General features: G+C 36.3%; 2 protein-coding genes across 2 annotated transcripts in view; one reads left to right on the forward strand and one right to left on the reverse strand.

Annotated features, from left to right (window-relative positions):
* Positions 1 to 1,941, reverse strand: part of LOC128862256 (uncharacterized) — a 29,897-nt gene extending 27,956 nt beyond the window's left edge. The window contains exon 1 of the mRNA XM_054100779.1: positions 1,163 to 1,941. Coding sequence (XP_053956754.1) covers positions 1,163 to 1,165 — 3 coding nt within the window. The 5' untranslated portion in view covers positions 1,166 to 1,941. The remainder of the gene's footprint in view (positions 1 to 1,162) is intronic.
* Positions 1 to 15,744, forward strand: part of LOC128862257 (uncharacterized) — a 60,666-nt gene extending 44,922 nt beyond the window's left edge. Inside the window, exons 2-3 of the mRNA XM_054100780.1 lie at positions 15,103 to 15,253; positions 15,314 to 15,744. Coding sequence (XP_053956755.1) covers positions 15,203 to 15,253; positions 15,314 to 15,667 — 405 coding nt within the window. The 5' untranslated portion in view covers positions 15,103 to 15,202 and the 3' untranslated portion in view covers positions 15,668 to 15,744. The remainder of the gene's footprint in view (positions 1 to 15,102; positions 15,254 to 15,313) is intronic.
* The last annotated feature ends 9,501 nt before the right edge of the window (positions 15,745 to 25,245 follow it).

The following is a 25,245-nucleotide window of genomic DNA, read 5'->3' on the forward strand; positions in this document are numbered from 1 at the left end:
TTTTTCTCTACACTTGCAGATATTCCGGCTTTAAATATCACACATCTGGTGAAATTCATCAGTAGGGAAGTAATTACGAACGTAATCAACCAACGTAATTAGCCGCTGTCGGCCGTCAACCTTTAATCCAAGCCCCTTCTTCATTTATCCTCTTGTTTGGTTCTTTTCCATCTGTTTCTCCACTTGGCATGGTATCACAAGAAACGAGTTTTGATTATTTGTCCAAGTAGGCCCTTCACAAGATCAGCCATTTATCCTAACCTAAGCGCCCAATAGGCCGCCGTAGCCGAATGGGTTGGTGTGTGATTACCATTCGGAATTCACAGAGAGACGTCGGTTCGAATCTCGGTGAAAGCAAAATTAATAAAAAACATTTTTCTAATAGCGGTCGCCCCTCGGCAGGCAATGGCAAACCTCCGAGTGTATTTCTGCCATGAAAAAGCTCCTCATAAAAATATCTGCCGTTCGGAGTCGGCTTGAAACTGTAGGTCCCTCCATTTGTGGAACAACACCAACACGTACACCACAAATAGGAGGAGGAGCTCGGCCAAGCACCTAACAGAAGTGTACGCGCCAATTATTTATTTTTATTTTTTTAAGCGCCCAATATTTGAAATAGGACACAACAACGATGGCAAAATTAGTGGGCGTCAACGCAAGATAAAAAAATTACCTACCGTGGAGCCCAAAACAATCATTAAATATTTGCGCTCATTATACCTCGTGAAAATTGTTTCAACTAACCGAGGATTACCTACTTTCACAAAATCCATCTGTCAACACAAATTCCATCATCTAAATCAAAATCAGTCGTTGCATAAAAACTTGCCTAACGAAAACAATTCAACGAAAACCAATTTAATAAAAAAAAAACGTATCCATATTGAAAAGCTTCTTTGCAATTAAATTTGTGTTGAATGCTTACGCCAGGTAAATATCCATATTCTTACTCGCAGATAAATAAATAGCCGGCATGTCTGTGTTTGTATGCCAAGAGCATTCAATTTCTGTACTTTTACTTTGGCAATAATGTTGCATGCAAGCAGTAAATTTGAAACTGGGTAAATGTGACACAAACGTGCATTGCACGCCAAGTAAACAAAAGTTTTATTTCATTTTTGAAGTTGGCTGCATGCACCTTGTTCTTGATTTATAGACTCACCATTTTTCTAAGTCCTTTCAATGTGCGAAAGTGTACTCTTTGATTGCTCCCTATCTTGAAAACTTTGTACGTTAAGCCAATTTAATTTCCAATTTTCTGCTATTTTTTTAATTTTTTGTTTTTAATTTTTTTTTTTTTGTAATTTTCGTACTCTACTTTATTTTCCAACTTCAAATTCACACAACGTACATACGTTCGACTTTCTCGCACGCTTCACAAATCTCTATCAACACGGCAACGGCATGTGCTCGTAAATGCTGAATTTAAGTTCTTCCTCAAAAATTACGAACATAAAAAAAAAAAAACTGGGTAATCGCCACCAACGCCACTACTCGTTGCCAAACCACGTTCCGTTTCAGTCAAGTCACACTCGAAGACTGGTTCACTCATCTGCACGAAGCCACCAAGCCAGGTTGGTAGCGCAACGCTTCGCAGCTCTTGACTATTGGTGACGGTATATATCTCCAACTCCATCTCTCCAAGCGGCGCAGCGCACATTTCTTTTTGGAATTTCTTTCGCACTTTTCTACCAAATTCATTCACTTGTGCGTACAAACACATTCATACGAGCAAGTACGTGCATGTGTGTTGGAAATACATGCAAAGCTAAACATATTTGGGTATTTCCATTTATTCCGCTTTTGTTTACCAACAGAGATCGTGCAAAGTTAAGACTAGCACTGATACAGCATTGCTGTGCACAAAGCTAATATCAGGTACACCAACAATGAGATCAGTGCAACCAATGACAACACTGTTAACCGTTTTTTTTCGATCACTTTCTTCCCGCTGGTTTTTGTTAACGTTTAGCGAGGTCGTTTTCAGCCAAACAGTAACAGAAGTGTAAGCTTGCGGTCAGCCCAGCAGTGTCTGATTAATTGTATGCTAAGCTCTTCATATATATGTATATATGTTTGTATGTGCATCTACTGCATGTCACGAGCTTTCCGGTATACCACTTGAAGCCTCACCTTACTATGATTGTTCGTGTGGAATACAAAGGTGTACAACATAAGAGATACGTACATGGCAGTGTATAAGTGTATATTTTCTTAATATGTGACGTCACTAGCGCTTTTATTTGCTTTGCCGATTTTCAGAGTGTTAGTCACTAGGGAAGTTTAGCCGGTTGTTTAAATGGCAATAGTTGCACTTGTTATCACAGTGTGGTTGAATGTGATATAATAAAGCCGACATGGTCATGCACGCTCATGAGCCGTATATCAGATAAATAAAGATGGATTATACCCCAGCTTCACGGTCATAAAAATGATTTTTCTACTAATAATCAGGTAGGTAAAACAATTCTTGGAATGCATGAAAAGGCTTCTTTCTAAAGAATGGAAGCTGCTTCCATAGGGATATTTCGTTCTGATTTTTGTGCCGCATTTTTTACACCCGTTCAGCTTTGCACTCGTTAGAAGCTCACGGTTGAAGTGGGTATATATGTTATCTAACCTCTTTGAAGTCGGGCAGGGAGTGAGGAAGCAAAGTAAGCTACTTAATTCACCTTCCCTCTACAGTCCATTTTACGCTACCGATACTACCCGGATTTAAGTCTGGCCAAGGGATGTCAATTCAAGAGCATTCCGCAACAGTATTTTGGGAATATATATGCGGTTACAGCAGCAACAACAACACCTTCTCACTCCATGTATCGACGGAAAAGAACTACGGCGTAGAGCATTAGCAGATTTTGCAAACATACCATTAGTAGAGTGCTAGTAGAATGCTCTTGAAAAACCTTAACTTTCTATCAAATTGCAAACCGCGTTCAATGGACCCAAAATTAGTTTCCTTATACTTGAACATGGAATCCCCGTTAATGGTATGCCTGATAGATTTCAATAAAATCATTAAGGAAATAATGGAGCTTATATGAATTGGAGAGACTATGGAGGCTCCATTTCTAGAACCACGCAAATAATTTAGAGCAATTAATTTTTTGGCTCAAAGAATAGTTAAGAATATAAGAATATTCTGTTGGACCTGTAGAAGAAATTGTACATTTTCCTTTCGAGCTGATGTATGGATTGAAATTTTACGAGTAGAATATGACTGCCGACGTACCCGAATGGACTGATGCGTGCCTACCAGCCAAGATTCGGAGTACGTTCGAATCTCCGTGCAACACCAGAATGAAGAAAAAGTTGTTTCTAAAGCGGTCACCCCTCGGCAGGTAATGGCAAGCCTTCGAGTGTATTTCTGTTATGAAAGAGCTACTCATAAAAATTATCTGCCCTTCGGAGTCGGCTTAAAACTGTAGGTCCCTCCATTTGTGGAAGAATGGACGAATGCCACAAATAGGAGGTTGAATAACCAAAACGGGTGTAAGCGCCAATTATATACATAAATATTATAAAATGTACGGTCGAAAGCCTTAGCCTCTAGTGTGTTTACTGTTGTAATGTAATTAGTAAATAAGAAACTAATTTTTTAATAAATAAGCAGCATTAGTACAATACATATATAGATTAGATAATTTTTGTTTATCGTTCTAGATTCTGTAAAGGTATTTTAAAAAAGAAAATTTTGAAGATTGCCTCTTATGTTGATATTTTGCATTAGAATGATAAAAAAAAAATTATTTCATACTTTATTTTACCTCTTACTATCAATAATTATATGGTAATTTTTTCCATGTTCTTAACATAAATCGTCAAATTAAGGCCTGGTTTGGCGCCATGTTACTCTTTTGGCTGCATTTATTTAGCAAAGCTTTTTACAGATAGGTCAAAATTAACCCAGATGAGTAAAAATCAACCCAGATTTCATGTGCTGTTCTGAAAGAGCCCGGCGAAGTTATCAATTACTGTATATTATTTAACTTTGCCGATTGCCTCAGCAAAGGACGAAGTAGAGAAAACTTTGTAATTTGTTCTGATGGCATGTCGTCTTTCCAAGCAATAAAGAGATATAACCCAACATATCACGTAATTGAGATATATTTATTTCCCACCCTCACAAATTCAAACATATGCGTACTCCTGATCTCTTAGATATACGGAACAAAATGCTTGCTGACTAAACGGCCAATGATATAGTTGTTACACCTAACATGACTTATAACGTTATTTTTAAAAAGAACATCTACGGTCTTATTACATATACATGTAAGGAAAATAAACTACTCTCGGAGGGATGCAAGTATAGGCATCATTATTGCTCAGTCAATTATACTCGAACAAAACCCTGCTTCACTGCCTTCATGCCGACAAACTACCTACGCTATACACACGCCTTCACCTTGACGTCGCTATTATCACAAACTAGCAAACTCTTACACCTAATTTTACCCGTTTTGCGATTTTGTATTCAGCATTAATCATCTCCTGATACGCTGCCCGAATCTTGAAGTCCAAAGACAACATTACTTCAACAATATCAATCATTTCGAATTGTTAAAGAACTCGACGGCAACAGTATCAGTAGAATATACAATACCTAAAAACTCTAACCTTCTTGCGCATTGGATCCCGCCCTAATCAACATGTCAGCTAAAAGCCTCCGAAACTGCTTTAATTTTAGTTTATATAATAATTTTATTAATAATAAAATAAAATATTTACCAAAACATGTGGGACTTACTTAAATTTCTCATCGAAAAAAATGGCAGCCTTAAAAATTAGGCAAAATAATCTCTCATAGTTATCTTACCACATGGCGTGGAAGTCTTTAGAATATTCGACATGTCTTTAAAATATATAAACTTCGCTGGAAGATTTGTACACCAGCCGCATGTTAGCGATTGCCTAGTGTGCAGAGGGATAGCTTAATTTAGAGATAAATACTATTTATATTTAACTTAACGGTTGAATAAGTAATTCTTTATAATTTATCGAAATTTTGGCCGTTTTCATTGTCTGAAAGTTACAGCATCTAACGGTTTCCAAACAATTCATTCGTACATAATATAACTGCAATATCCGAAGCATTCTCAATTAACATGCATGCGTTTATGCATTTGTTATCAAATATTTCTCCATATACGCATTAAGAAACAGTTAGAATATTCTTTCAGAAATTTCTTTTAAGTATCAAATTGAATTTGTTCTCTAAACCTAATGCTTTTTTATTACATTAACCGTTACTATGCTCGAGAAGAACTATCCCATAAATATCTGTGCATTTATGAAAACTTTAAATTGCTGTTATAAAATACAACATAAATTTCACACATTCGCATTGACCGTGACACAACGCTTCTAATGCTTGAGGTCAACGTCGAAGCCCATTCATAAAATGTCTCCCAACCACACTATGGAGACAAACAAACAAAGAGCGTATAATATACGTACGTGGATTTATGTAGATGAGGAGCTTAGTGTGGCCTGTAGGAAATATAGTGTGGGCCTTGTAAAGTTTAATTTTTGAATCGGCTATAAAAAAAAACGAATCAATATTTTTTCAAACTTTTATTTTTATTTTGAAGATTGAACATTGCCATTTATGAATGAAAAATAATATCATTCAAATGACTGCCACGACTGGCTTTACAGTAGGCCATTCGATCAACCCAATTTTTAAGCATATTTTCGATTGTTTGGGCTCGCTCCAATTTCATGAATGACAACTTCGATTTCGTGTTTTAAAACATCAATCGTCTCTGGCTGGTTCGCATAGCATTTGTCCTTAACGGCTCCCCACAAAGCATAGTCCAACGGGCTTAAATCACAGCTCCGAGGCGGCCAATTGATATCGGAATTCAAAAACGGTAGCCCAAAGTTCGAGTGTAACTTTGGCAGTGTGATAAGTTGCACCGTGCTGTTGAAACCAAATGTCGTCCATGTCATCCTCTTCAATTTTTGGAAACAAAAACTCGTTGAGCAAGTCACGGTAATGCTCGCCATTTACTGTAACCACGGAAGAAGAAGAAGAATCATCACTTTGGAAATAGGTTTTCAATATTTCCCAATTTTGTTCAAGCGTATAGCGTCCCATTTTGTGAATGGCAAACCTTTAAGTAAATTATGAACACATTTGACATGTTATTTGTGTTACCATTCTCAAAAAAATAGGTGGTTCAAAAAGCAAACGCTATATGGGCCACCCGTTATACATACCTATGTACATAGGAATAGAGTGTAAGAAAAATTACATTCTCAAAACAAGTCCAATTTCGCCAACTTCGTATTGGTTCTTATTATCGACTAACTTTTAACCAAGTGAAATTAGAACCAGATGGATGTTTCCACGACAGAACCCGGATTTCTATCCACTAAAGGACTACCACTTCAGAGAGTTATAAAGTTATTGGAATTTTAAGTCGTGTTTTTTTGATAAATTGTATTCAAACTCTTTTGAAACTCTCGGATCAAGTTGCACTACCGAACTATCAAAAAAGTGATGTAAAAAGTTCAACTGATTATATGGGCATTGGACATTGCCGTATACAATTTACTAGTTCCAATTATTTGGAGGCATTTAGAGCCGTTCGGATGCTTTAAATGTCTGTTCAAATTTATTGCCAATCGTCATAACTACAACGAAAACGCCACAGTGCGACGGGATATTAAAAATAGGGTAGCTGATGAATTTTTCTGTATTAAGAAATGCAATAATCTTTACTATAATTCACATAATTTCACATAATATTTTTATTTTTGTTTAATCTAAGAGATACTAAAACTTAGTTTATCAAGACGTTGAGTCATGTATTCCGACAAATGGAACTTTTTAATTTAAAATACTTTTGCTCTTCAATTCGGAAAATACTTTTATTTTGTAGACGGACAGTGCTGAGTAAAAATTTATGACGTTCTTATCGTTCGTTCAAAGTGGCGTATGTGCCTTGTGAAAAATAAAAATTAAATAAAAATAAGCCGGTTTAGGCGCAATGAAATTTCTGCCGCTAAAAGACTAGAATATTGCAGAAGGGCCTTTAGTGACTGGGTAAATTTTTACTGGTGGTAAAAACAATTCGAAAGATGATAGAAGACGACCATAGACTGCCATTAAAGAGCAATCCATCAAGGAAATCAACGATATGAGGTTCAAAAATACTCGATTGGCAACGATATGATGAGCCTTATATAACCAGGATATGTACAATATTTTGGCCAAAAATAATTTCGAACCCACCGTTTTACCGCATAACAAACTGAAGCCCGATTGCTTAGGATATATAACGCCGAAAATAAAACTAGTTTGGTCATACCTTAAGAAAGCAAAAGGTGACATTGCTCGAATGGGCCTTGAATGGAATTCACAAAGTACTCGGAGAAAACGCAGACCTGCCGTAACTTGAACCCGGTCAGTTAACAGTTTCTTATGCAACAATTGGGCATAAGATATATTATATATATATATATATATATATATATATATAGGGTTTTTCAGTAAGAGCGCTTCAACTTTTGAACTTTTTTGAATAAAACACAAACGGTTTGACTTTTCTAACTAATTCTTTTTTTTTTTATCGAGTTTGAACATATACATTTAAATATGAAATTCGATTACTTTTGCATGACCACCGCGTGCACGTTTTACGAAGTCCAATCGTTGAACCCAATTTTTGACCACTCTTTTGCATAAATCGGCCGAAATTCCAGCAATTTCGCGTTCAAAATTGGCTCTGAGCTCACAAATCGTCGCCGGCTTGTTACTGTAGACCAATGACTTCACATAACCCCAAAACGGGACGGCTTGTTAAATGGACCGTAAAATGGCCGTAATGCTCTTAAAGTAGCAGCAACAGAACGATTATTTTCATAAAAAATTTGCACGATTTGCAATCGTTGCTCAAGTGTGTAGCGTTCCATGATGAAATGTATACTAATGAAGTTTACAAATGACAAGCGAAAAATAAAAAATATTGCATCGTTCGCCCTCCCTATCGGAAAAAAGTTGAAGCGCACCTATTGAATAACCCTATATATTGTATATATTCAACATTGCCTTTTATGTTGAAACGGGCTTCATCTGACTTTGTGTTCACAAAAGTAATTTTTTAGATAAGTTCTAAAATTTTTAATTACAGACAACTTAAACAACTTGAAACAAATTTTCAAAACAGGTTATAAGCTATTCACTTGAACGTTTTTCTTCTGCTCAGCTACTCTTTTGTTCACACTCTTCTCTTTCCCGCAAGATTTCTCTCAATTTTTCTCTTGATCCAGAGTGATGATCAAAGTTAGTATGACTTTGGTTAAAGTGGTGATTCTTCCAGTGCTTCCGCACCATTTTGTTGCCACATCCTTGTTACCTCGTTAGTATGACTTAGCTGATATAAAATTCATTAATTATGTAAAATTTTCCTAGAGGGCTTTAAATAAAATTAAATTGTTGTAAACCGTTGCCACATAAGAGTTCAGTGCCCAAACAATTATTTTGTGTATCCAAATTGCCAAGCTTTCTAAGCCAATACTTATGTTGTATGTACGGTATTTTTGGTTGTCGGATATGAGTGAACTTTACGTTGGCGATTGTTGCGTAAATTCTTATGAAGACCTTTTGTACTAATTACAACTGCTGTAAAGTTGATTACAACTGCTTAAAAGTTGCTCCTGTCCATTTTTCTCGTATTAGATAACTTTCATACACTTATACATATGTATGTGCGTACTCTAATTCCCGGGTATTATAACTTTCTGCACATAACGGATGCATGTAACAGCCTAATCAAATGGAGGGGTAACGATAAATGAAACCCCGATTTTGCCATACTCACCTGTTCATCCGTACTGGCACATGATAACTCGTGTCACTATTGGCAAAGGGCCAGTTGGTGTTGAATGTAGACGAAATAAGAAAAGCAGTAATTGTCGAAAATGTGAAAGATGTAAAGTTTCTCTAACTACGAGTACTAAAGCTAGTTTGATATTAAGGATTTTATAAGTTAAGAAAATGCGACTGCTGCAAAATTCTAGCAAACGGAAATGCTACCGGTCACCATTAAATAAATGAAGATACATGGACTCTTACACTTTATCTCTACCAATTTCGGGATACATTTCAATCAAATCTAATTGAGTTTGAAAATAATGAAATTGAAATATTATGTTATAGAAATTTTGAAAAGCTTTTATATTTTAACGAAAAGTGAAAAATAGCGATATTTGAACTCACCAAAAAGGCAGTAACTTCCCATATTTGATAGAGAATATGAGCTCAATTAAAGATCACTAAATATATTTGCGGCCGCCGTAGCCGAATGGGTTGGTGCGTGATTACCATTCGGAATTCACAGAGAGGTCGTTGGTTCGAATCTCGGTGAAAGCAAAATTAATAAAAACATTTTTCTAATAGCGGTCGCCCCTCGGCAGGCAATGGCAAACTTCCGAGTGTATTTCTGCCATGAAAAAGCTCCTCATAAAAATATCTGCCGTTCGGAGTCGGCTTGAAACTGTAGGTCCCTCCATTTGTGGAACAACATCAAGACGCACACCACAAATAGGAGAAGGAGCTCGGCCAAACACCTAACAGAATTGTACGCGCCAATTATTTATTTTTTTTAAATATATTTGCTAATTTTCTACATACATGTGTCTGTATATGCCGGATATATAAAGTGTGCGATCGGCTAAACTATAGAACGCACATTGATATGTTTTCGGTTGGAATAATTTCAAATAACTTTAATATGGCACATGTTACTTCATCTTTAATCGAAAAGATTCAGGCTCAAAAGTTTTATTATAAAAAAAATAACTTAAACTTCTGTATGCACAAAATATTATTATATGAACTCAAAAGAATACTTATGAAAATTTATTTAAAACAATTTCCCTATCTTTGAGACATCAGGCTAAATATTAGAACATAGCTCTGTATTCACAACCATTTAAGATATTTATAACATTCGATAAATCCAAAGTCTTTTTAAATTTCATTAAATTAGACAGATGCCTATGACGTGTTATATGTTTTCGGGGCACCCAAATTACAAGCTATACCGGCGGAAGAAAGGTTCTTAAAAGATCTCGTATTTCATTTAAGACGAGTTCATCTTGCACCAAAAACTAAGCTAATAGCGTAGGCAGAAATAATTACTTGAATTAATCACTGAAATAATTAACATCTTTAGATGCTAAGTTAGCATACAAATCGAGAGATTGTGATTTAGCAACACAGTCCAGAAAACCCCTTTTTTATCCTCAAAATTGTCTTAAAATGTCAAATTGTCATTATGAGCGCCGAGGCATACGGTCTCCTCAGCAAGGATGTGCGGGACTCTGTGACTTGGCAGAGTAAAATACCGCAAGGCAAAGTACATATGTGCTCGCAGTGTATGTAGATATTACAGAAGCAAATCTGTTTCGGTGAGAACCATATAACTCGGAGTATTTGGCGGCCAAAAAATAATAGTTTTTTAATAAACAAACGTAGAAGTCTCTCAACTGGACAGCGCCCAATAAAACCTGATCGACCTTGAACACGCGTCATAAATGTTAAGTTTATTTGAAATACAGACTCAAAGATTATTAATATAATAAATTATATATAAACTAAGCTTTGAAATCAATCCAAATATGAATGCGTGTCAGCAGAATCCCAGTAAAACTTGTATATAGAGTATCCAGCAGAGAGAGTCCTTTATTTTCTGCGAGGCAAAGAAAACATTTTTAAATAGACAAACCATGAGGTGGGTAGATCAAATTGGAAGTTTGAAGTAACCCAGAAAAGAAACCCACTGATGCAGATTTATAAAACTTATTGCTTATCCGACCTATGCCAGAAGCTTTATTATTTTTTGCTTTCTTAAGTCCAAGTAACATTTCGCGCATTTCAAAAGGAGTAGAATTTGCTCACTGCTATTTTTGGTTTATTCAAGCATTCGATCTGGCTGCAGTGTCACTCTAACTTCTTTTAACTACATACAAGAGGATCGGATTTTAATATATAGTACTCGATCGGATTCAAGATTAAATGTTCTTAAGAGGTTAAGATGGTCCAGCACAAAAAAAGAAATTGCCAATAAGTCACTAGCCGGCCGCCGTGACCGAATGGGTTGGTGCGTGACTACTTGTACCATTCGAAATTCAGAGAGAGAACGTCGGTTCGAATCTCGGTGAAAGATCAAAAATTAAGAAAAAGTTTTTCTAATAGCGGTCGCCCCTCGGCAGGCAATGGCAAACCTCCGAGTGTATTTCTGCCATTGAAAAGCTCCTCATAAAAAAATATCTTCCGTTCGGAGTCGGCTTGAAACTGTAGGTCCCTCCATTTGTGGAACAACATCTAGACGCACACCACAAATAGGAGGAGGAGCTCGGCCAAACACGCAAAAGAAGGGTGTACGCGCCAATTATAATTATTAAACACTCTGAATACTGAAACCAGAGTTGACGCCATGGGTTTCGTGGCGCAGGGTGCCCGGTGGCAGAATTAAGGAGTATAGCAGCCGCCGTAGCCGAATGGGTTGTTGCGTGTCTACCATTCGGAATTCAGAGGGAACGAAGGTTCGAATCTGGTGTACGCGTCAATTATATATATATTATATATATATGTATATATAGCCGGGATAGAGTTAGATTTGTATGCACTTTTCACACACCTTTTTCAGATATCTATGCGATTGTATTATTAACCGGTTCTGAGATCTCACTAATACCATTCTATCAATCTTATGGCATTAGTATTAAGGGGGGGGTAGGGTTTTTAGGGTAAAAAAATCGATTTTGGTTTATTTGAGAAAATGAATGTACATAATCTCAAGAATGTTGTGTCCAAATTTTAGGTCAATCGGTACAAAACTCACAAAGTTAGAGCATTATAACCGTTGGCCGCTCCGACTCGGCTACTTGCTATGGTCGAACTTTAAATCGATTTTCTGGAAAACGACGTTTTTCAAGTCGGTGGACACTTTTTCTCTGAATCTACTCGACCGATCTTCCTGAAATTTTGGACACATTTTCTCTACATAATTACCGAGGTAACCCTGGGACGTTTTTTTTTCAATTTTTATTTATTTTACAATAAACAATATTATGCGATTTATCGTCTAAAAATCGCACTTCTACTTCAAATGTTAAAAAAAATTGAAAAAAAATTTTTTTTTAATAAAAACTCGACAGGGTTACCTCGGACAATTGATTACCTAATGAAAACTCTTTGATTTTTTGATTTCAGATGATCCAATGCTGAGAAAAACTGTCCACGGCAAATTGCCTTTTTTCGAGACGTCTGCGTAGATCTGCTGTCAACGGCTCAATTTTGTATATTTTCTTGTGAAAATTTTTGAAAATATTTTCGAAATATGAGTTTACAGTATACTAATTGGATAAATAAATTTACATGAATCATCTTTCCAAAAAAAATTCATAAATAAGTGCATATTTTTAGTGGAATTAACCCTACCTCCCCTTAACTTTTTAATGTTATATCCTGCATAAAGTTGTATACACGGCTTTATGAAAGCTTATGTTGTTGCGCATAGTTCGGACAGATTGCAGGATCCCTCTTATGAAAGTCCCGTCAGCAGATGTGGGTGCATCCATTCATCCACTTGATGCAGGTATATGTACTTAGCTGACATTTAGAGCATATGACAGCTGAGTACTAGAGCTTTTCGTCCAATTTTGGTACGTGTTAACATTATGCCACCTCCGAGCGGTAAGTTTTTTTTTTTTGTACTTAAAATGTTCTTTTTTATTAAAGAGATATTCTTGGAGACCCACATTTACCTGCCGCCCGCTCTTAGAAAATTTTTTTCTATCGTTTCAAAATGAATTTTGTCAGTCACGCTTCATTTCGAAGAAGTAAAGTACATGCGAAAGAATTTCACAACCTGATTTAATACAAGAAATTGTATACATATTTACTAATAGGTAATTTGAGCAAATTAAGTTAAGCCGTCAAATTTGTACGAGGGTTACTCCATAATATTTTGCGCCTTTCCAACATTTCCATGTTATTTGATATTCTTGATGAAAAGTTTGGCGTTTTGAAGCGTTAATTTATATATGACGTTATCACATACGACCTAGGTATAGTATATGTGAAAAAAGTTCAATAAGTTAAAAAATTCAGTCCGACCAAAAGATGGAACTGGCTCGTAAAAAGTTTCGGGCAATGATTTATTATTTTGGTTCCCGAAACACTCAGGCTAAAAAGCTCATGGTGTTTAGAGCTCTTGAAAGAGGGCAGATAGTCAAGGGGGAAAGGAGAAAAGTATCAGAGAAAGAGATAGGTAAGAATAGATACAGTGGCAGAGGTACTTAGTTCTGTGAAAATATTCCAGATTTTTTGGAAAATCTGTAAATATCCTCCAGTTTTAGAGAACGAATATTACTTATACTCACGACATCGGAACCCAAAACTCGTAGTCTTGCTCTAGCAAAGGCAGGACACTCACAGAGAAAGTGCTCAGTGCTATCCGCCTCCTCCAAGCAAGATAGGCACATTGGGTCCTCAATGATTCTAATGGTGGTCATATGCTGACCCCATGGGTTGTGTCCTGTAACAATACCGACCATCAACCGAACGTCTTTCCTTCCAAGTTTTAGTAGAAAGTTTGACTGTTTTCTGTTCGGACTTGTCACAAAACGCTTGGCAGTTCTCCAGCATTCTAGACTGGACCATCGCTCTTAATGTAAATTGCATACATAATCGCTGATCCAATTCATGGTTCCTGCGGAACTGATTCCGATTATTGGTTCTGGACCTTGTGGGGAAATCGCTGATCCACGGTTGACCAATTCATCGGCAATTTGGTTACTTGAACACCAAAGTCCCCTGGAACCCATACAAGCCTGCTCTGTCTTGCGACAGAATTAAGCTTCTTCTTACATTCTTGAACAATCTTTGAGGTTTACTTCGCGTTCTCCAGGGCCTTCAGTGCAGCTTGACTGTCACTGAAAACTTTCCCGCTCCATCTCCTCTCGATTATCATCTCCTCTCGCTCCATCTCCTCCTTTGACGTTGAAGCAATACACTTAGGCGCTATCAAAAGCAAATACAACGAGTTCCAGCGTGACCTGCAGGATGATTTTCGTGGCGGCCGTCCAAGTTAATTTATTTCGCTAGAAGCATGTTGGGCATTAGTAGGACATTCAATATTGCATGAACACTTGTTTATCGAGAAGATTTATTTTTGTGGGATATCCCATAATTTGGCAACTGTCCACAAACGGACTCGTCGATTAGTTTAAAGAAATGTTGATGAAATTCGGCCTCGGGGGCTAAACGGACGTCTATGATGTGGTAACAGCTGACATATGAGTTAGGAAGAAAACCGCAATTGACATTATAGATGTTCCAAGGCGAGCTTAATACGACAAAAGTTGTTTGCGGAAGAAGCACTTAGTCACAAATCTGGTCGCATTTCAACTGTACCACTAGAGAAACTGAACCCGTCAATTCTGAATGATACACAACCATTTTTTTTTTTTTTTGCCTGAAGTTTTCGAAGAATTAAAGAAAACCAAACGCCGAAGGTGAATCATTTTTCATTAAGACAATACCAGCTCTGAAGAATCGGCTGCACAAGAGAGGTTTTGAGCACTCAAAAGATCGAATTAATGGATCAATCGCCTTACAGTCCTGATTTGACACCTGATGACTTACAAGTAGAATATTTTCAAAATTAATGAAGCAATTTTCTTTTTCATTTTACTATGTTTTCATTATTGAGCGCAAGATATAAAAGGCAATCCTCGTAAGTATAAATTCATAGTTCAGAAAAACGTTCAATTCGCACATTATTATTTCGAATGAGTAGTTTTCCGATTATTCATCAAAATATAAACACATTGTTTGATTCGCACAAATTACATGCATATGTACGTATGTATGTTTGTAGATATCTGTGCACTCGTACTTATTTACGCAAATGTACTACAGCAAGTCAAGTTCAATGACAAATGTGACCAATTAAATTTAATTTTTACAAATAGGTGTATTTGGTGGCGGGAGATAATACAATTTTCACACTCTTTTTATCAACTGAAACTGAAAATATGTTTGTGCTATTTAAGCGACAAAAATCATGTAAATTTATACAGATTCGATTCAACGGAGGAAGTGTGAGCAACAAGAGCAGTTAAGAGCAAAATAGAAAAATATAAAATCAGCGGAAGTCGATAGCACAAAAATTATAACAATATGAGAAGTTTATTATCATATTTATTGTGCATAAGCGCCGTTACGCTTTCGGTAAATACGTGCATTAAATCTGCAATTTTTAAAAACTTTTTCATTTTCCATTCTATACAGATGACAGCACCTCAATATGTGAATCCTTACGCTACACTACCACCACAATTTTCGCATCTGAGCTCCACGCCATATATAGGGTATGGACAAAATATTCGTATTCAGCCATGGGTCATTGGGCAATATGCTTACCCAAATTATCCGTACTACTCAAACTACTGGAATAATAATAATAATCCTTCCAGCTATCCATATAATATGAACGTTCCTGCCTATAATAGCTATAATCCACCGAATCCGCCTAATCCGCCTAATCCGTATAGTCCGTATAATCCTTACAATATAAATACGGGTACGAGTACTTATTGGAATGGATACGCATGGGTGAACAATTCATCGTCGATGGGTAGATAAAAAAACACAAGCGACCGAAAGTTTAGTCATTTTACTGACATTTGTACTTTATGAAAAAGTGTATTTGAAAAAGTGTTTGAAATGTAATTTATTTAATTTTATTAAAATATAATTTATTAATTTAATGCGTTTTTTTTTTTTGGAAAACCCGGGCTATTGCAAGATACATTACACAGTGGAAGGCGCCTGCATATCACTACATATTATAAAACAAAGTCGCTTTTTCTGTCCCTATGTCCCCGTATACGCTTAAATCTTTAAAACTATTCAACGGATTTTGATGCGGTTTTTTTTAAAGATAGATTGAATGAAGAGGAAGGTTTATATCTATATAATGTGAAGAAATATATAAAGGGGGCGTGGCAATCGGTCAAAATGTGGCAAAAAAACATAATTTTTTTGTTTTCACGGCCATAAATCATAAACGAATCAACCAATTAAAATGAAACTTTCTTGAAGTTTAACTTTGAAATATTTACTTTCGTTCTGCATCAAAAAAAATAATTGATTTATTTGTTATTTAACCAAAATTGTTTAAACAAAAGCAGCTCTTTTTCCAAAAAAAGCTGTTTGTGTGTGTGTTCGCTGTCAACCGAATGAAGCAATAGGCGTTAAGCGATAATCTCACCACACCTCATTAATGTTGAATTACATCGTATGGTGACGTATGTATGTATGTATTTACGAATCGCTCGCATTATTTCATTTCGGACATATGTACATATGTATCTATGTATGTACTGAATTCCATGTAATTATATGTACATACAATTTTACAGCGAAATAAAACGCTATTTTCAGGTTCTATATTAGTAAATCGCACATAATTAAAATACAGTTTTTGAATAGTTTTTATTGATTCGGAGCGCGTTTAGTTTGCTATCAGTTCCATACAATAACATTTTTTGTCATTTACTTTTTACGACAACTAATAGCTTATTTTCGAAGCGATTTCAACAAATGGGTACAACATTAATCCTTATCCAATTAAATACCTTAAATACATTGTTGTTTTCATATAGATCTATGTATATGGCTCTTTACAGCATATAATTAAAAACAATATTTTTCAAGATATTACATCAGTAGTTAGTAATTGAGATCTACCGGAAAAATTGCGTTAGCTGTTGCGTCATCCGGCATTGCCGCTACTCCTTTGGAAGGAGGCCGAACCGCACACTCTACAATGAAGCACCCGCGGAAAATCGCCACCGATGATGATAACAGCGTCTGTACTGTTTCTAGACAGAGCAATACAGGAAAATTGATGCGTGACTGCTCATTAATAGTCTGGGACGAAGCTACCATGTCAAACAAGACGTCTGTGGAAGCACTGGACAGGACAATGCGCGATTTGCGCAACAAAAATTCACCTATGGGTGGATGTACAATTCTGTTCTCAGGAGATTTCCGTCAAATCCTACCAGTTGTGACTCGAGGAACACGTGCTGACGAAATAAATGCTTCGCTAAAAAGATCCCACCTTTAGTCGTATGTCAATAAATTAGAGCTTAAAACTAATATGAGGATTTCGTCATCTTCACGTGAGAACAGGCTATTTCCAGAGATGCTGCTAAAAGTTGGCAATGGAAAATTAACACAAAGTGAGGGAAGGATTAACCTAGAAAACCTTTGTGTTTTGATAGACAACATCCAAGAGTTAGTCAACAATGTCTATCCAGACATTGATAACATAAGTTATAAGACAATATCTTTGTTTAAAGAAAGAGCTATTCTGTCACCAACTAACGAACAAGTAGATAAAGTAAATAACTTGATTATTTCAAAGATTGATGCGCCGACGAAAATATACTACTCGGTCGATACTGTTCTCGATTTGGAAGAAGCTGTTCAATTTCCTACAGAATTTCTAAATTCTTTGAAACCGTCTGGACTCCCTCCTCACAAAATGGAGCTGAAAATAGGTTGTCCTGTTATTTTATTAAGAAACCTAAGTCCACCTACACTTTGCAATGGCACGCGTTTGCTGGTAAAATCACTGAAAACTTTCATAATAGAGTGCACAATACTCACAGGATGTGGTACCGGAGAAGATGTATTGATTCCCCGAATCCCTCTGATACCATCGGATCTACCATTCCAATTTAAACGCTTACAATTTCCGGTAAAGACATCTTTTGCAATGACCATTAATAAATCTCAGGGTCAAACCTTCAACGTTGCAGGCTTAGATTTGAGTGTTGACTGTTTTTCACATGGCCAACTGTATGTCGCTCTTTCAAGAGTAACCTCTAGAGAAAATATGTTTGTATTGTCTAATGACAAGAAGGCTATGAACGTTGTATATAAAGACATTCTGTAATATAGTAATTGTTGTAAAAATAAAATAAATACATATGTAAAAATGCAAAAAGTTAATATGCAAAAATGTAGGGTATGAATTTAGATATCCCAAAGATAGCAGGAAATTTTCATGCTATAAAGAAAGGGGAATTGTTTTACTCCAAATTTAACGCGTGCGGGCCACGGGCAATAATGAATAAGCCAAAACTACTGGATCGATTTTAATCATTTTTTCAGTGAGTGACATAGGGTATATATTTTATACCCGTGCGAAGCTAGGCGGGTTGCTAGTGTTTAAATAATTTGTTTTCGATATTTTCGAGATTTTGCTATTCATTCATTTGTTTTAGAAGAAAACAGATTTTCTCTATTACGTTATGCACGCATCAACTATTTTTATTCAATTTTGCTTACAATACCGACTCTTAAGATATTTGAGGATTCATTAGCAACTCAGGCGCACGGATCACGACAGAAAAATAAGCCGCTCCACTTTAAAGTAAAAACACTTCAATATATTTACTCAGTGTCAGATATTTCAATGCCAACAACATCTATACAGCATTGATGGATTTTTCTAGGATTTTCCTTTTATTTACAAAAAAATCGATCATGTACTTTGTATGGAAGAAAAGGCGTGACACCTCAGCGAAAAATTTTTAAACATCAACACTATTTAGTTGTCCTATTTTGTAATTCGGCCACCGTAGCCGAATAGGTTGGAACGTGACTACCATTTGGGAGCACGTAGGTTCTGCGTGCAAGAAACACCACAGCGTGACCGCTCGGCTGGCAATGGCAAACGTGTATTTGGGCCAAGGAAAAGCTTCTCATAAAAAACATTTTCCGTTCTGAGTCGGCTTAAAACTATAGGTCTCTCCATTCGAGGGGCAACATTAAGACGAACACCACAATTAGACTAAGGAGCTCTGTCAAACACATTAAAAAGGGTGTAAGCACCAATTATACGAGGTTGATTCAAAAAATAAGACGAGTGGCCCACATACACTCTCGATTATTATTTTTTTTATGTTGATACACTCGTCGGGGATACGTTCACGGCTTCAGCAATATACTCGTAGCAAGTTTAGTTGGTTTGTGAGAGGCATGCATAAGAAAAATGTTTTACGTGTTCGGCAATTTTCTGCTATCAAAAAAAATGGATCAAAGAAGTTGCATTATATTTTGTGTAACAACTGGAATTAAGTGCTCAAAACCACTCAGAATGTTGACAGTGGCATACGCTGAGAGCACTCTGAGTCAAAAAAATGTTTACAAGTGGTTTTTCACAGAAGATGAATATGGCCGAGAAGACATGAATGACGACGCTTGCTCTGGACGCCCCAGCACATCAACAACCGATGGAAATGTTGTGAAAGTGAAGAAAATTGTTATAGAAAATCGTCGAGTCCCAATTAGAGAAGTTGCTGAGGATGTCGGTATATCGGTTGGTTGTATGGCATACCTTTTCGGAATTTTTGGGCATTCGTGTGGCAACGAAGTTCATTTCAAAATTGCTGAATTTTAACCAAAAACTACTTCGCAGGAGCATCGCTCAGGAATTGTTGAATGACGCCAACGATGGTCCAGATTTGCTTGAAAGGGTCATCACTGGGGACGAATCATGGGTATATGGTTATGAAATCGAAACCAAAGCCCAATCGTCCCAATGGAAAAGTCCAGTAGTCTATAGCAAAACATCGCCGAACATGCAAAATATTGTCTTATTTATGCCTTTCATAAACAAACTAAGCATGCTAAATCCACAAATATGTCTTCGAGATGAGTTTACCAACATAAAAAAATAATAATCCAAAGCCAAATGTACGTAGCCCACGAAATTTGAAAATTCGCCTTATTTTTTGAACACACTTCGCATATGGTTGGATGAGAAATAAATTCATTGTTTTCGGGTGAAATTGATGCGCAAATGGCTGAAAACTGTTTTGGCGATGCTACGCGTACTAATATCAAAGTCAACTTCTATTTTTTCTGTAATTTTATCGACATTATCGACAATGGGCCTGCCCGTGCGAGGTGCATCGTTAACATCAAAAATTCCTGACCGTATTCGACGAAACCGAAATTGCACGTAATTAGCTATTACAGTATCAGCACAATACACCTGTCACAATTTACAGAAAACTGTAAAATGTACCGAATTCTCTCTTTGTTGATTTCTATTATTAACACCCTGTAACTCATGCCTGAATGGAACAAACAAAAAACCGCCAAAGAATTTTTTTAGGGTGAAATGCCACCTTGAAAACGAACATGAACTTTAATTTTTTAATTGATACTTTACGAGATATCGATCACTACAGTCATATACCGAGAAATTAATTGATTTGCTTTTGTATGGTAAATAAATTTTAATTGTATTGTAAAAAAATTAGAAATGTTTACAATCCAAACACACCGAATTAGCGGGCAGACAGTGACTAACCTACGGGATTCACCATACCAACTGTAGCATTAGTCACACAATCATTTAACTACTATGTAATTTTCCCATTTATTTAAATATATTTTTTTTTGTTTACCCGTTTCGCACCAGTATTTTAATGCGGCCTATTTTCATTAATTAACTTTAAATTAAGGACTCAATGTTTACAAGTTTTTATAGATGCATTTATTTGGCTTTAAGTTTTTTGTATTTTATAATTGACCATTTTAAATGTATAAAAGCAAACTTTTAGTCAACGATCGCAACAAGAATATTTAAAATTCTGAGTCAGCTGAAACAACTAATTTCGAATATGTATGAGTGTATACATGACCTGGGCTGTTGGCGTAAACCTTCTCTTTCACGTGGCCCCAAAGAAAAAAGTCACAAGGTGTTAAATCACAAGATCAATGGTTTCGTTGCTTGTGTGGCACGTAGCGCCGTCTTGTTGAAAATAAACGTTGCCCATATCAATACCATACAATTCTGGTCATAAAAAGTCGTTAATCATCTCTCGTTAATCATCTTATTGGAAAACCCTTTATGTAAATATTTACGCATGTACTCTCTAGCACGTCCAAGCTCTATTAGAATCGCCAAAAAGCAGATTAAGTCAGATACACAACTCAGCCACAGATATTCCAGGGATTTGCAGTGCCGCGTATTTCCTCCAATTCTAAACTCCCGTGGAGAAGACGCTTCTTTGAAATATTGAGAAATTCGAGCTACCACTGAATTCTGCATTTTTCATAGTTCCCAAGGGGGATTGAATGATCAAGCGAACAAAACGAAGTGAAATTACTGTTTGTGAAGAGGAAGAGTAGGGGAAAGTAATGGAAACAACGAAACACAAGAAATTATACGCACACACTCACACTTTCTTTCCACGGCGCCTTTCGCAAAAAACTGCATTTGTGATTTCACAATTTAACACGCGGCACTTCGTTCTCATTAAATTGTTTAGTCTAAATCCCATAAAGCACAATATTACCAAGCCATTCACTAAATTTTCACAAACATGTAATTTCATATCCTTTTATTTGTTTTTTTTTTCGCTAGTTTTGTATTAGTAAAGGACCTGACGTCAGACTTGTCAAAATTGCGAAAGATAAATTAAGTGTTTTTAGATGACGCCCCTCCATTACTTGATTCGCCTTGATGATTTGAATTGAGTTAAAATTAAGTATTTGCAAATAAATTTGGAAAAAATGAAAGAAACGAAATTATTAAACAAGTCATGATATAGATTTCCGAATAAAAGCAAAATGAAGAAGAAACTACAGAGCCTGAGGGTCAAACATGGACCAAATTTTCTAAAAAAAATCGATTTTAAAAATATTAATACTTACTACAAAACACAATTTCCGTTTTCAAAATTCATTTATGGGAAAAGAGAAAAAGTTCCCTTAGTTTATTGTTTCAATCATTTTTCAGTTTTTTATTCAAAATCCATGTATGATGACTTATTAGGTTCGCCCTTTAACTGTTATGAAAAAGTAAATTGTGAGGGGAACTTCGACTACCACGTCACGGAAAGATTCGCCAGCCGAATTCTGTACCATCATTACATATGTACTTACACACTCGTCCTATCAGTCGTTGTTCAGACGACAACGAAGTGTCAATGGTTGATATTTTCGTATATCACCAACACAGTCTCAATTTGTCTGTAAACACATCCCAAGTGACGTCAGCCCGTCAGCTGATTCTGGCAGGAGTGCATTGCATTTTCAGTATCGATATTTTTGAGTTATTTTCCATGAGTTTTACGAAATTCAGGGGCAGCTTTAAATAAAATGTTATCGAAATGCATGCCTAGTTAAGTATGACATAATATCAACAGGCATTTCGAATTTCGAATTCGAATTATATGTTTTATATTTAGTATTCAGTTTTTATCAAGAAGTTCAGAAAAATAATTATTTCGATGATCAGTGATCCTAATTAAGTATAAAGTTATTTCAATCAAGTTACCTATAAGCGCTACTCACTAAGACCCTAGTATCAATTTACCATAATCAAAAGATAAAATATGAGTGAAACTCAAACTAATTCGTTCTTACACCTATTATTAGGGGTTTGATCGAGCTCTTGATCTTAGTTTGTAACGTGCGAGTTGATTTTTTCCTCTACAGTTTTATGCCGACTCCAAACGGCAGCTAGTTTTTTGCGGCAGAAGCTTTTTCATGGCATAAATACACTCGGAGGTTTGCCATTCTTGGAAAGACTGCTGCTAGAAAAAACTTCTTCCATTTGTGGTGTTTCGTGCGCGAGCGCTTCCGAGCGGTAGTTGCGCACCAACCAATTCTGCTAAGGCGCCCTCAAACAGAATACTTTCCTCATTAAAATAATCGCGCAAGTGGAAATATCTCCCTGCACTCTGCAGATCCGAGAAAATGTCTGATTTTGCTCTACAACTATTTAAAGACCCATCAGAGAATAAATCGCTACAGGATATAGAGGGTGTCAGGATATAGAAGGTGAATAGACACCTTTAATGTGGGTGCATGGCTCGGTTGAGGAAGGTTGAATTTGATCTGAATCGCTTTTCTGGACAACATTTTAAATATCGTCTTCTGAATTTATCTGGATTCACCGATATGCGGAAATTTTACACGCACTCTTCTCGAAAATTTTCTGAACGATTCACGCCGTCGCGACGGTGTGGGTGGTCGACAAAAAATACATTCAAATTGTTTTTTTTTTTTGCTTTTTTTATTCAAAGAGAATATTATCATATTATTTTTAGTTTATGCGCCGGAGAATTTCGTCGAGAATATTTTAGGCATACGCCATTTGGTCAAAACATTTGATAAAATCTAATTGGGAAATATTAGCATTCGCAAAAATAACTTTATTAGGACCTCTAGCAACTCGGGCGTAATTTGGTTATTTTCCAGTATTTTTGCATAAAAAAAATAAAGTAACCTCTTAAAAATGTATATTTTTTGAACTTTGAAATACTCACTAACAGTTCAGCCGTTTTCTTTGAAAGTGGTGTACAAGTCCATTTTCGCAAAAAATTGGTTGATGATAAAAATTAATACATTTAACTATGAACTTTTTATTTATAAATTTTTTCCAAAAAACTCTTTTAAAATTTTCATTGCTTTTATCACCGCAAATTTTCGTAGTTAATGAAGTTACAAATATGGTATACTTACTTTGAATATGGTGCAAATCCAATTTACTTAAAGACAGTACTATTTAGTTCAAAATTGTTTTACATAATGTATTTACTGCATTTTTATACAAGTGGCAACATTGTAAATGACAGAAATATTTTTATAGTTTCCCGGAATTTCAGTTTTTCCTCATATATTATATCATAGAATGTAAAGTCATCCAGTGGTGCCCAAGAAATTCCTTCTCGCTGATTGAAGAATTTAGAAAATGTAATCACAAACAAACAGGTAATAGCCTAAAGCGATATGTGTACTGGACAAAATATAAATATGATTTTGACTTTAATGTGGCTTAAAGGTGTTCAGTCCCCCAAGAACGGCGTAGAAATGATCGAACATAAACCTTTATATTCTGGACACTCTGATCTCTATCAAATGATACCGCTTTTGGAATTATGGAGGGTACTTTAAGAAAGTTCTTAAAGACTACTATACAATCATAAAACAATTCCGAATATATAAAAAGTTTATTTTGCATGAAATGAAACAAGCTCATTTTGTTTCTAGAAAGCCCTTAGAAGATGCGATTCTAATAAGGAGAAAAAATATATATAAAAAAGAAAGAAGTAAATTGGTTGACGACATGTTAGATAAAAATTTTAAAAATCAAACATCTGCAATGTTCCATTAAGTGCGCAACTAAGTTCTCGCTGTTTGTCAATAGATGCCGCCAACAGTGTGTGCTAGTCGATTTTACCATAACCTAAACGTCATAAACCAAGCTTAGACATATGGTAAACAAACTGCTTCGACTCTTTGGTGATTTTCTTTTGGTATCATAGGTATACTTTTGGTTTTGTGAAAATGTCTGATTTTGTGCCGAATAATCGTCATTTGCGGGAAGCGCATCGAGAGCTACAAAAAGTTTATGGAGATGTTGCTTTAAGTGAAACAACGTGCCGAGATTAGTTCCGTCGCTTCAAAGACGGTGATTTTTATGTTGACGACCGTCCGCATGAAGGCCAAAAACCTTCGAAAACGCTGAATTGGAGGCATTGCTCAATGAGGATTCGTATCAAATGCAAGAAGAGCTTGCTTCAGTATTAAGAGTTACCCGCCAATCCATTTTCAGGCGATTGCATGCTTTGGGAATGATTTAGAAACAGGGGACTTGGATTCCTTATGAGTTAAAATCAAGGGATGTTGAACGTCGTTTTTTCGCCTGGGAACGACTGCTCCAGCGGCAAAAGAGGAAAGGTTTTCTTCTTCGCATCGAGACGGGTGATGAAAAATAGATTCATTACAGCAATCCTAGGAAAAGAAAGTCATGGGGACTCCCCGGTTATGCTTCTACGTCTCGGCCGAATATTCACGCTGCGAAGGTTATGGTATGTATGTGTTGGCACCAAGTTGGTGTTATTTCTTATGAACTGTTAAAACCAAGCGAAACCATCACTGGGGATCACCATCGACTTCAATTGATGCGATTGAGCCGAGCACTGTGCGAGAAGCGGCCGCAATACGCGGAGAGGCATGAAAAAGGGATTCTGCAGCATGGCAACGCTCGGCCTCACGTTGCCAAACCCGTTAAAACCTACCTGAAAATACTGAAATGGGAAATCCTACCCCAGCCGCCATATTCTCCAGATATTGCGCCGTCCCATTATCAACTGTTTCGATCGATGGCACATGGTCTAGCTGAC

The sequence above is a fragment of the Anastrepha ludens genome, chromosome 4 (genome assembly GCF_028408465.1).
Source record: "Anastrepha ludens isolate Willacy chromosome 4, idAnaLude1.1, whole genome shotgun sequence".
NCBI classification, from domain to species: Eukaryota; Metazoa; Arthropoda; class Insecta; order Diptera; family Tephritidae; genus Anastrepha; species Anastrepha ludens.